Below are 13,535 nucleotides of genomic sequence, written 5' to 3'. Positions count from 1 at the left end.
CCCCCCCCCCCCCATGCCCAAGCTTGCAAACTACGTGTATAAGTGCCCCCCCCCCCCCTCTGACCAAGCTGCAAACTACGTGCATAAGTACCCCCCCCCCCCCCCCCATGCCCAAGCTTGCAAACTACGTGTATAAGTGACCCCCCCCCCCCCCATGCCCAAGCTTGCAAACTACATGTATAAGTGCCCCCCCCCCCCCCCTGACCAAGCCTGCAAACTACGTGCATAAGTACCCCCCCCCCCCTTGCCCAAGCTTGCAAACTACGTGTATAAGTGACCCCCCCCCCCCCCATGCCTGCAAACTACGTGCATAAGTACCCCCCCCCCCCAAGCTTGCAAACTACGTGTATAAGTGACCCCCCCCCCCCCCCATCCCTCTGACCAAGCTTGCAAACTACGTGCATAAGTTACACACCCCCCCCCCCCTCCATGCCCAAGCTTGCAAACTACATGTATAAGTGCCCCCCCCCCCCCCCTGACCAAGCTTTGAAACTACGTTTATAAGTAACGCCCCTCATGACCAAACTTACAAAGTAGGTATATAAGTAACGCCCCCCCCCCCCCCTCCTAAAAACATTTTACAAATCACGTCCAACCTAAAACCGCGATTTGTAAAAATGTAAAAATATCGCATACCACAAAGTAATGCATGCCTTTTATTATTATTAATTTTTCTTGTTTAGAGCCTCTACGCTGAGTGGTGGGGATGGTTTTAGTTCCACATCCCATTTTGGTGCAATCCCATTTTGCCGCCATCCCATTTTTTGCCCCATCCCATTTTCGCGACATTTCACAAGCCAAGCGTCATTTTACTAACATGTCATAACAATAGCGCGACATCCCATTTTGACACCATATCCCATTTGGCCGCCATGCCGTTTCACCGCATTCCATTTAACCCCCATCCCATTGTCGCGACATTTCACAAGCCAAGCGTCATTTTACTATCGTGTCATAACAATAGCGCGACATCCCATTTTGACACCATGCCATTTGGCCGCCATCCCATTTTTGATTTATTCTTCTTGCCAAGCCTCACTATACTACTATACTGCGTTATTCAACTAGGAAGACATTCCGTTTACGCCAAATCCCATTTTTGCCACAATCCAAAATGTCGCGAAATAGGGATGGCAGCGAAATGGGATGACGGCAAAACGGCATGGCGACAAAATGGAATGTGGCGCTAGTGGTATGACACGGTGGTAAAATGACACTTGGCCTGTGAAATGTCGCGAAAATGGGATGGGGGCAAAATGGGATAACAGCAAAACGGGATTGCGCCAAAATGGGATGTGGAGCTAATGGTACATGACATGGTGGTAAAATGACACTTAGCCTGTAAAATGTCGCGAAAATGGGATGGGGGCAAAATGTGCTAACGGCGAAACGGGATTGCGCCAAAATGGGATGTGGAGCTAATGGTACATGATATGGTGGTAAAATGACACTTGGCCTGAGAAATGTCGCCAAAATGGGATGGGGGCGAATTGGGATAACGGCGAAACGGGACTAATAGATCCCTTGACTTTGGGGTAGTGCGACTCTGTCACTGCTAGCTTTCCACTGGGAGGAAGCGACCGGAATTTCCCAACGATGGGACATCCTACTAGTAAGGAAAAAAAAAATGGAAAAAAAATCTTAAAATTAACAGTCGCGCTACCCCAAAAGTCAAGGGATTTCGTTTTTGTCCCTTGACTTTGGAGATGACAAGAAAATATCGGGCGCAAAAACGTGATTTGTAATTTTGTTTACATTTTTACAAATCACGGGTGAACAGGTGTATTGCTGTGAGAGGTGTTAGTCATGAGACATTACCATACGCTCTTTCAACCCCTCAACTTCATTTGCACATTGCCTGACCCCGATCCGCTATTGTTAAATGCAGCTTAAGAAGGTACGGGTGGGGTGCGAGGGGTGGGGGGAGAGAGAGAAAGAGCACAAAGAATGCTAGTCACAAAAAACTCTCATTCTCTTTGACCTCTAACCTTCACCGGGGCCAAAGGCATTAGAAATTATAAAGGCACGGGCTGAAATGAAATATTGACCTTTGTCTGAACCCTGCTGTGTACACAGCTTGGCGAGTGAACGGAGTCACCCAAGCTGACAGAAACGTATGGGTGGAGTATAATATATATATACTGTTCAAAAAAGAAACGCATAGCTTGTAATATTTGGTTAATTTAGTTATATGGCTACAAGGATATCCACCAAACTGCAGAAAATGTTTACAGTTTATCTGGTCGTCGACCTTTCGTCCATTGCCACAAGTGAGCTCTGCACGTGACGCATGCGTTATCAGTGGCTACAATGTCAAAATTGCTCATTTGGCATGACCACTCGTCATGCTTCAGTGTAATCTCGTGAAACTCGGGGAATATTGAGCTCTCACCATGTCTTCCAAAACCCATAAAAGCGGATTGTTCGCCACAAAGAAATCAGACGACAATTCAGCGACGAAAGATGGCCCGATTGAGCAGAGAAGACCGCCAAATTGCATTGGGTCGTTTACAAGCAGGCCAAAGTCAAAGTGCAATCGCCAGGCACTTCCACGTGTCCCAGAGCACCATCAGTAGACTGTGGGTCAGGTTTCAAGCCACTGGCTCCGTTGCTGACTTGCCACGAGCGGGAAGACCAAGGGCGACAACTGCTGCTCACGACCGCTTCATACGGCTCCGCCACCTCCGGAATCGTTTCCTGTCGGCCTCATCTTCTGTCCAGGCTCTCCCCGGGCCACACCGATTATCGGACCAGACCGTGCGGAACCGCCTGCATGAAGCTGGTTTGAGAGCTCGCAGACCTCACAGAGGAGCTGTCCTCACCCGCCGCCATCGCCAGAACCGAGTGCAGTGGGGCAACCAGCACCTTCGCTGGACCGTCCGGAATCACTGGAGACACGTGTGGTTCAGCGACGAGTCCTACTTCCTGCTCCAGCGACATGATGGTCGGAGGAGGGTCTACCGGAGAGTAAACGAACGTTACGCGCCCAACTGTGTGGATGAGGCAGCCGTTCATGGTGGTGGAGGCGTCATGGTGTGGGGGGCGATAAATACCGCTGGAAGGAGCACCCTGGTGCACGTCCAAGGGCGCATAACTGCCCAGCGATACGTGGAGGAAATTCTGCGCCCACACGCCCTTCCTCTTCTGGCTGACCAGGATGCCATATTCCAGCAGGACAACGCTCGCCCGCACACAGCACGACTCACCACCCAGTTCCTCACCGACCACCATGTCCAGGTGCTTCCCTGGCCATCCATGTCGCCAGACATGAACCCGATAGAACACCTCTGGGATGAATTGGACAGACGTGTGCGCAGGCGAGAAGAAGCGCCGGCAAATCACCGCGATCTATTGCAGGCACTTCAGGAGGAGTGGGACACCATCCCACAGCAAGATATCCGGCATCTGATCCAGTCCATGCCCAGAAGGTGCCGGGCAGTTGTTGCTGCTCAAGGCAGTCACACCCCCTACTGACTTGACAGCCTCGGCACCCAATCGTATTGATTGACTGATTGATTTGAAGATGCAAATGAACTGTGTGTGCATTCAACTGTGTCCATACCAAATTTCAAACAAATAATCTAAATATTGGATTTTCTGTTAATTTTTTCGAAAAATAAAACAAATTTGGCAAGTAGCAACTATGCGTTTCTTTTTTTGAACAGTATACCTCCAATGTCACAATATTGGTCCATAGTTATACGGCCAAGAACGGTGTGTTGAATACACACAAGTCGGCTTGCAGGAGGGCGAGGCATTGTCCCGACACAGTCACAGAGAATCTTTGTTCCATAGCACGGAGCTCAATAGTACCCTGCACTTGTAACAATGTTTTGCCAACACCGCTCATAAAGGTTACGTTACACTCCTACTACCTATGGTACTAGAGAAAGAGAGAGAGGGGGGTGGGTGGGTACGGTGGGTGGCCGAGTGGTAACGCACTAGGTGGTGGGTTCAAGTGCTAGTCTTTCGGATGAGACGAAAAACCGAGGTCCCTTCGTGTACACTACATTGGGGTGTGCACGTTAAAGATCCCACGATTGACAAAAGGGTCTCTCCTGGCAAATTTGTATAGGCATAGATAAAAATGTCCACCAAAATACCCGTGTGACTTGGAATAATAGGCCGTAAAAAGTAGGATATGCGTCGAAATGGCTGCGATCTGCTGGCCGATGTGAATGCGTGATGTATTGTGTAAAAAAATTCCATCTCACACGGCATAAATAAATCCCTGCCCCTTCAATATGTGCGCGATATAAATTGCAAAAAATAAAAATAAAAATAAATCAATCCCTGCGCTTAGAACTGTACCCACGGAATACGCGCGATATAAGCCTCATATTGATTGATTGATTGATGGAGGTGGAGATAGACAGACAGAGACAAACAGAGACAGAGAGAAAGACAGAGAGAAAGAGACAGAGAGAGAAAGAGACAGAGAGAGAGAGGCAGTGACAGAGACAGAGAGAAAGACAGAGAGACAGAGAGAGAGAGAGGGGGGTGGGGGTGGAGATAGACAGACAGAGACAAACACAGAGAGAAAGAGACAAAGAGAGAGAGGCAGTGACAGAGAGAGACAGAGACAAACAGATATAGATAATAATCTATACACTGAAAGAGACAGACAGACAGACAGAGCGACTTGGCACAGGGGTCACAGCTTAAAAGGTTCGAATTCCCAATTCGGCAAGCTTATTCCCTAAACATCCAGTTGACACTGCACTTTGGGTTACAATGCCCACAAGTCCACCGTAGCTCTTTTCTTGCAGATTTCCCTCTCAACGATGCTGACACTGCACTTTGCATTACAGTGCAGGGAGTCGGGACTCAACTCATTAATAGTTTATACTGTTGAGAGACAACATAGCCTGAAAAGACCTGCTACGCCTTCTGAAAGAATGGCCAGAAAACACCAAAGGATTGACACTAGGTAATAATGGCCAGAAAACAGCACAGGAATGACACAGGGTAATAATGGCCAGAAAACACCAAAGGAATGAACAAGGTAATAATGGCCAGAAAACACCAAAGAAATGACACAAGGTAATAATGGCCAGAAAACACCAAAGAAATTACATTAGGCCATCTCTTTTCACAAAAAAGAAAATTCTGATCTAGCAAGCACCAAACGTTGAAGTGGGAATTGCTTTGAAGTGTCTACTTCCCCGTATGATACCATCCACACGCTACACAGACACGCGCACAATCACAACGACAATGGGCGGACAGACAGACAGACAGGCAGGCAGACAGACAGACAGACAGACAGGCAGACAGACAGACAGGCAGGCAGACAGACAGGCAGGCAGGCAGACAGACAGACAGACAGACAGGCATCGGACAGGCAGGCAGACAGGCAGACAGACAGGCAGGCAGACAGGCAGACAGACAGGCAGGCAGACAGGCAGGCAGCCAAGCAGACAGACAGACTGCCCCCCCCCCTCCAACCCCTATTCAAGCGATTCCACACCCCCAAGGCCACAAAACTCGCACGCATACCCAAAATAGTTGGTGAAGATTTATTCGGATCGCGGCACTGTTTAAAGAGTGTCCAAATTGCCGGGATTTGTTGCATAAGTTCCACGACATTTGGCACACCGCCCGTACTGCTAACATGGCGAGCCGTGTTTGGCGGCAACAAGCTGGATGTGCCTGCGTTATTTGGACACTAAGGGGGGGGGGGGGGGGGGGCAGTGAGGGGACATCGGGCAGCCAGCCAGCAGTCAGCACCAGGGCCGGACCAAATGAGTTGTAAGGGGGTGGTTCCTCCTTTTTTGGGGGGGCAAATCAGCGAAGTGGCGAAGCCACAAGCGCGCGCCTGCAAAGCAGGCGCGCGAACTAGGGGGGTCCGGGGGCATGCTCCCCCGGAAAATTTTTGAAAAACGGTTAAAATCTGTGCAATATGGTGCATTCTGGGCCTTGTTTTGAGGGTTACGGCCTGTCAGTGTGAGTTGGTGGGGGTGGGGGGGTACCATTTTCTCATCGGATTTCACATTGAATAAAATTTGTTAGAGACACACACAAAATTTATTTAAAAAACCCCAAAAAAAGCAAAAAAAACCACTCAAAGCAAGGTACATGCTTTTTCCAGGGGTGGGGTTCCGGAACCCCTGGAACCCCCCCCCTGGGTCCGGCCCTGAGCACTGAACGAAATGTGCAAGACGATCCGAGATAACTGCCGATATCAATATTTCAGGGCCGAAGGTTAGGGCCGAGGTGGCAATGCTGAGAAGAGGACGGGGGAGTAGGTCTTGAAATGAAGCAAGACACGTGCATGGTGGGGAGCTAGGGGTCAGATGTCAGCCAAGTTAGCTGTATGCTGTTGACAACGATTGTTCTTGTATAGAATATAGTCAATGTTTGTAAAGATTTTGGTCAAGCAGTATGAGTATGTAAGAAATGTTAAGTCCTTTGTACTGGAAACTTGCATTCTCCCAGTAAGGTAATATATTGTACTACGTTGCAAGCCCTTGGAGCAATTTTTTGATTAGTGCTTTTGTGAACAAGAAACAATTAACAAGTGGTTCTATCCCATCTCCCCCCCTCCCCCCCTTTCCCCGTCGCGATATAACCTTCGTGGTTGAAAACGACGTTAAACACCAAATAAAGAAAAAAAAAGACAACGATTGCAGGGCAAGGGCAGGTAATCAGGGGGACACTGTACACACCTTGACAGGGGGCAGTTCTTGTGAGTCACACACACTTACATTCTCCCACATACGACTGCTCAGAACAACCATGTTGACATTCTTCTCTTGCAATTGGTGACATTTTGTTTTCTTTTTATCAAAAGATACTCAGCTATAGAAAAAGCTTTCTCCCTCAACAGAGTTAACTTTATACCGATTGTAACACAGACTGACAGGACGTGCCCTGATCAGAGACCAAACAAATATTTCCCATACAAAATGTACAACTTGCAGACTCTCAGACCCCCCTCGTTCTCTACAACTTGCAGACACACAAACCCCACTCACCTTGATGTGGTCATCTTCCAAGGTCTGTCCGCGCAGCTTCTCTGTGATGAGAGCTACCGGCACGTGCAGCATGGTGTCTCTCTTCCCCTTCTCTCCCTCCCTCTCCTCCACGCCCCCTCCCTGCCCCCCGTCCCGTGCCCCCCTCACGCTGCCCCCCGCATGGCCCCCCGGCCTCAACTGGCCCCCCGGCCTCAACACCGCTGACCGCACTGACCACAGGCATCAGAGGACGGCTGGCCGAGGGGGATGGGGCGTGGAGGGTGAGGTGGTGGGGGAGGAGGGGATAACGTCCATCAATGTTGGTTTGAAGGCGACGAGGATGACCCGCTCTCTGTGCTGGATGACCTGCTGGTCCTGGTGGAGGTCTGGGCTTGAAGCCGACGAGGAGTGGATGACCTGCTCGTCCTGCAGGAGGCCTGGGCGTCAAGGCTGGGCTAGACGTGGATCTGAACACAGAGAAAGAATAACTGTCATTAATATCCAGTGTTGTACCCAGACACAGGGGATAACAGGTCAGGTGGACCTCGCTTCAAAACATACATCAGTCAAAATGTCTTGGCCACAAAGCGTTCGTAACTGACCGGAGACAGAGGCTGGGGGGTGGGGGGGGGGGGGAGCCACAGTAAGCGCTTTGGTGACATGTTTTGCGCAATATCTGTCAAGAGTTGGCAGTTCTGCTATCGGTTACTTCAATGCTTTTACACCAGGTATGTCTTTAAAAAAAAAACAAGGGCAAAGCCCATACGACTCACATGCTTGACTTTGACCTTTACATGACCTTGACCTTCAGGGTCAAGGTCAAATAACTAAACCTAGCAATGACATCATACACTAAGAACTGCTTTACACATTTTTCCTACCAAAATACATGTGACCTTGACCCAAGGTCAAGGTCATCCAAGGTCATGCAACACAAAGCTGTTAATTCAAGACATAGGAAGTACAATGGTGCTTATTGGCTCTTTCTACCATGAGATATGGTCACTTTTAGTGGTTCACTACCTTATTTTGGTCACATTTCATAAGGGTCAAAGTGACCTTGACCTTGATCATATGTGACCAAATGTGTCTCATGATGAAAGCATAACATGTGCCCCACATAATTTTTAAGTTTGAAACAGTTATCTTCCATAGTTCAGGGTCAAGGTCACTTCAAAATATGTATACAATCCAACTTTAAAGGACCCTTGCGACCTTGACCTTGAAGCAAGGTCAACCAAACTGGTGTCCAAAGATAGGACTTACATTGCCCTGTATAGCATACATAGCTAAGGTTGCCATTCTCGATAACTTCAGAAAAAAAAGCGAAAATGTGAAAAATGGTCGTTTTTAAGACAACAATTACGGCCCCTGTGACCTTGAACTTGAAGTGAGGTCAAGTTGCCGCAAATGTTTTTTGAGATCTTGTAACCATACACCATCAGGCCACATCAGGTGTTGATAGACTTAATAGTGTCCAAGAAATATCCAACGTTAAAGTTTTCCGGACGGACGGACGGACGCCGGGCCGGACAGACGGACGGACGGACGGACGGACGACTCGGGTGAGTACATAGACTCACTTTTGCTTCGCATGTGAGTCAAAAAAAGGTAATGAAAATGATTTCATTTAAGTGTCCCGAGCATTAATATAGAATAATATTAATATGGGGAGAAACACAGTTGACAAAGCAACGTCTTTTGACCTCTTGTCACACCTTTTCGACATTGACAACGCCAGTCCACACATACACCTTACCCCACCCTTCAAACCAAAAATCACTCAAATCCATCGGTCGGCCTCAACCCTTCACAGGTGAGGTGCCGTGAAGCCAGGTGACGAACCGACCCCACTCAACCCTTCTCTAAACCAACAACACTGGACCATGCACGTCGGTAACCGATAAACACGCAGGACGGAATGACGACTGAACACAACACTGGACCATGCACGACGGTAACCGATAAACACGCAGGACAGAATGACGACTGAACACAACACTGGACCATGCACGACAGTAACCGATAAACACGCAGGACGGAATGACTACTGAACACAACACTGGACCATGCACGACGGTAACCGATAAACACGCAGGACAGAATGACGACTGAACACAACACTGGACCATGCACGACGGTAACCGATAAACACGCAGGACAGAATGACGACTGAACACAACACTGGACCATGCACGACCGTAACCGATAAACACGCAGGACGGAATGACGACTGAACACAACACTGGACCATGCACGACAGTAACCGATAAACACGCAGGACAGAATGACGACTGAACACAACACTGGACCATGCACGACGGTAACCGATAAACACGCAGGACGGAATGACGACTGAACACAACACTGGACCATGCACGACAGTAACCGATAAACACGCAGGACGGAATGACGACTGAACACAACACTGGACCATGCACGACGGTAACCGATAAACACGCAGAACGGAATGACGACTGAACACAACACTGGACCATGCACGTCGGTAACCGATAAACACGCAGAACGGAATGACGACTGAACACAACACTGGACCATGCACGACAGTAACCGATAAACACGCAGGACGGAATGACGACTGAACACAACACTGGACCATGCACGACAGTAACCGATAAACACGCAGGACAGAATGACGACTGAACACAACACCACACACCGTCACCGCCATAAATACCGCCCTTCCTTATCACACCGCATGATTGTCAAGAGCAAACACAAGACGCAAGAATAGAAAAGTCAAATAACCCCACTAAGTCCAGAACACAACGATAACGTCTGTCAGAAAATTGGTCAAAAGGAATATCAGCCAGTATATGATTGTATGACCGATAACGAGTTCGTTTCCAATATTTAATATTTAACTGGTGAACCACAGAAAATGTCCTGGCCCAGGCAATCCCGGCACACCCCTCCCCCACATCCCCGGAAAACAAAGGACTCGGGAAGCGACACTTGTGCCCATCAAGTACAAGCACAGAACAAACAATGGCCTGCACTCTAACGCCTCAGCTGCCACACAGCGGTGCATTGCAAGCGTAGAGGGTGTCACACATTAGACTGGGTCCAACTCAAAGTCACGCATGACAGTACACTCAAACTATGAACCCAAAGACAATCCACGCTCTGCCATTAAGGCAGAATGCACTTTCATGTCTTTGTTTCATAATTATTGATTTTTTTCTAACTGGTTTTTATTTTATTTATTATTTAGTTAGTTATTTAGTCCTTTTTTGATGGTCAGTGTTACACTCAACCCTGTCTACAGGTGGGGGTGGGGGTGGTGGCTATCGTAGCGCTCCGTACCTACTCAACTTCACGGACTGGTTAAATTCCAAATGTTTGAAATTCCACACAAAAATCAAATGTCCAATTAAAAGTTGCCTCTGGCCAAATTCAGTTTGCTGGCATGTGTCAACTGATTTGAGCCAGTCTGTAAATTATGTTCTGTTGTGCCAGAGTTCTACCATAATCACTGTTGTGCCAGAAACCAATCAATATAGTTCTACCATAATCACTGTTGTGCCAGAAACCAATCAATATAGTTCTACCATAATCACTGTTGTGCCAGAAACAAATCAATATGGTTCTAAATCACTGTGCAGTATAGCCTTCCTCGCAGCGAGTACAGCGTAACAACTGTGATGTGGAACACTCGCAGAGCTAGACACAACTAGGTCGACTTCAACTTGACTTCAGTGACGGATGAGGAATTAAGGGACCGTTCACACATTGCCCACGTGTGTCGGCACTGATAGGCAAAGAACATTAATTTGTGGACCCCCCTTCACAAGACCTCCAAAGAATCAGTAAATCCGTGACACAGCATGGTGTTAACAGACAGGACGTCGTATTGGGTGTTGTTAAAGGGGGGTGCACTGTATGCTTAGCGAGGTATACTGCACGGTGTTAACAGACAGGACGTCGTATTGGGTGTTGTTGAAGGGGAGTTGCACTGTATGCTTAGCGAGGTATACTGCATGGTGTTAACAGACAGGCCGTCGTATTGGGTGTTGTTAAAGAGGGGTTGCACTGTATGCTTAGCGAGGTATACTGCATGGTGTTAACAGACAGGACGTCGTATTGGGTGTTGTTAAAGGGGGGTTGCACTGTATGCTTAGCGAGGTTTACTGCACGGTGTTAACAGACAGGACGTCGTATTGGGTGTTGTTAAAGGGGGGTTGCACTGTATGCTTAGCGAGGTATACTGCACGGTGTTAACAGACAGGACGTCGTATTGGGTGTTGTTAAAGGGGAGTTGCACTGTATGCTTAGCGAGGTATACTGCATGGTGTTAACAGACAGGACGTCGTATTGGGTGTTGTTAAAGGGGAGTTGCACTGTATGCTTAGCGAGGTATACTGCATGGTGTTAACAGACAGGACGTCGTATTGGGTGTTGTTAAAGGGGAGTTGCACTGTATGCTTAGCGAGGTATACTGCATGGTGTTAACAGACAGGACGTCGTATTGGGTGTTGTTAAAGGGGAGTTGCACTGTATGCTTAGCGAGGTTTACTGCACGGTGTTAACAGACAGGACGTCGAATTGGGTGTTGTTAAAGGGGGGTTGCACTGTATGCTTAGCGAGGTTTACTGCACGGTGTTAACAGACAGGACGTCTTATTGGGTGTTGTTAAAGGGGAGTTGCACTGTATGCTTAGCGAGGTATACTGCATGGTGTTAACAGACAGGACGTCGTATTGGGTGTTGTTAAAGGGGAGTTGCACTGTATGCTTAGCGAGGTATACTGCATGGTGTTAACAGACAGGACGTCGTATTGGGTGTTGTTAAAGGGGGGGTGCACTGTATGCTTAGCGAGGTATACTGCACAGTGTTAACAGACAGGACGTCGTATTGGGTGTTGTTAAAGGGGAGTTGCACTGTATGCTTAGCGAGGTATACTGCACAGTGTTAACAGACAGGACGTCGTATTGGGTGTTGTTAAAGGGGAGTTGCACTGTATGATTAGCGAGGTATACTGCATGGTGTTAACAGACAGGAAGTCGAAGTCGTATTTGGGTGTTGTTGAAGGGGGGTTGCACTGTATGCTTAGCGAGGTTTACTGCAGGTTTTGTGTGTGGTGCACGGAAACATGTCAAATGGTGCGAGAGTAATCTCCATTTTAAATAGCTGATGGTCGCTGAGGTTGTTACGCTCCACCTCGGCTCGGAGTGACAGGTACAGTGTCATCTCCTTCTTTAATAGACTTATATATAGTGTACCAACCGCCTCCTGTGTGTGTGAGTGTGTGTGACAGGTACAGGGTCATATCCTTCTTTAATAGACTTATATATATATATCACCAACCGCCTCCTGTGTGTGAGTGACAGGTACAGTGTCATCTCCTTCTTTAATAGACTTATATATATCATACACCACCCGCCTACTGTGTGTGTGTGTGTGTGTGTGTGTGTGTGTGTGTGTGTGTGTGTGTGTGTGTGTGTGTGTGTGTGTGTGTGTGTGTGTGTGACAGGTACAGTGTCATCTCCTTCTTTAATAGACTTATATATATATATATCATACACCAACCGCCTCCTGTGTGTGTGTGTGTGTGTGTGTGTGTGTGTGTGTGTGTGTGTGTGTGTGTGTGTGTGTGTGTGTGTGTGTGTGTGTGTGTGTGTGTGTGTGTGTGTGTGTGTGTGTGTGTGTGTGTGAGTGACAGGTACAGTGTCATCTCCTTTTTTAATAGACTTATATATATATTTATCATACACCAAGCGCCTCCTGTGTGTGTGAGTGTGTGTGTGCGTGACAGGTACAGTGTCATCTCCTTCTTTAAATAGACTTATATATATATTTATCATACACCAACCGGCTCCTGTGTGTGTGAGTGTGAGTGTGAGTGTGTGTGTGTGTGTGAGTGTGTGTGTGTGTGTGTCTTTGTGTGTGCTTGTGTGCGTTTGTGTATGTGTGTCCGTGCGTGCTTGCTTGCGTGTGTGTGTGTGTGTGTGTGTGTGTGTTTACGCAGGAGACATTCTTTCCTTTCAACAAAATGTGATTGCGATCAATCTGTGGCGGCAAAGGAACGTGACACTCCGGCCTGCGCCCGCCATGCATAGACTATTTTTAAGTTTAAAATGTTGCACACGGCAAGGTCCGTTCCTTGTGTGACGAGAACCAACTTTGTCTTTCTCACATTCACCAAATCCCTCTTTTGACGAACATAGAACACCCCACCCGTTCAACACTTCACTCAGAAGCAATGATGACCAAAACGTTACACTGATGGAAATTTGTTTCTGTTTAACTTCTTACGCATAGGCATATTTGAATCAAATAGAAGCATAGGTGAGACTGGTCATCTTCTAATCAAGTTATAGAACGTGGTATCTCATCACTCACCTTCTTAAAAGCAGAAGCACATCCTCCAAAACCCCACGCACATCAATATCCACGCTCTCACACTGCTGACAGTTCCAACCAACCCAACGCGTAAAAATGATCCCCTACATAATATAATATACTACCCTCTTGTCCTGTCTCATTCAAGAAAATTAACCTGTAAACGAATACTCCGAAATAACCCCCTAATTTGATAGCGAGAAATAACAGCCTGTGG

General features: G+C 47.7%; 1 protein-coding gene across 3 annotated transcripts in view; it reads right to left on the bottom strand.

The window, feature by feature from the left end:
• Window positions 1-13,535, bottom strand: part of LOC138982653 (protein FAM53A-like) — a 145,026-nt gene that overhangs the window by 47,199 nt on the left and 84,292 nt on the right. For all 3 annotated transcript variants that reach the window (XM_070355977.1, XM_070355978.1, XM_070355979.1), the window contains one exon: window positions 6,978-7,423. In XM_070355977.1, coding sequence (XP_070212078.1) covers window positions 6,978-7,049 — 72 coding nt within the window. In that variant the 5' untranslated portion in view covers window positions 7,050-7,423. The remainder of the gene's footprint in view (window positions 1-6,977; window positions 7,424-13,535) is intronic.

This window comes from Littorina saxatilis, linkage group LG12 (genome assembly GCF_037325665.1).
Source record: "Littorina saxatilis isolate snail1 linkage group LG12, US_GU_Lsax_2.0, whole genome shotgun sequence".
In the NCBI taxonomy this organism is placed as follows: Eukaryota; Metazoa; Mollusca; class Gastropoda; order Littorinimorpha; family Littorinidae; genus Littorina; species Littorina saxatilis.
The sequence above is the reverse complement of the archived record's forward strand: the minus strand, read 5'-3'. Positions and strand labels throughout refer to the sequence as shown.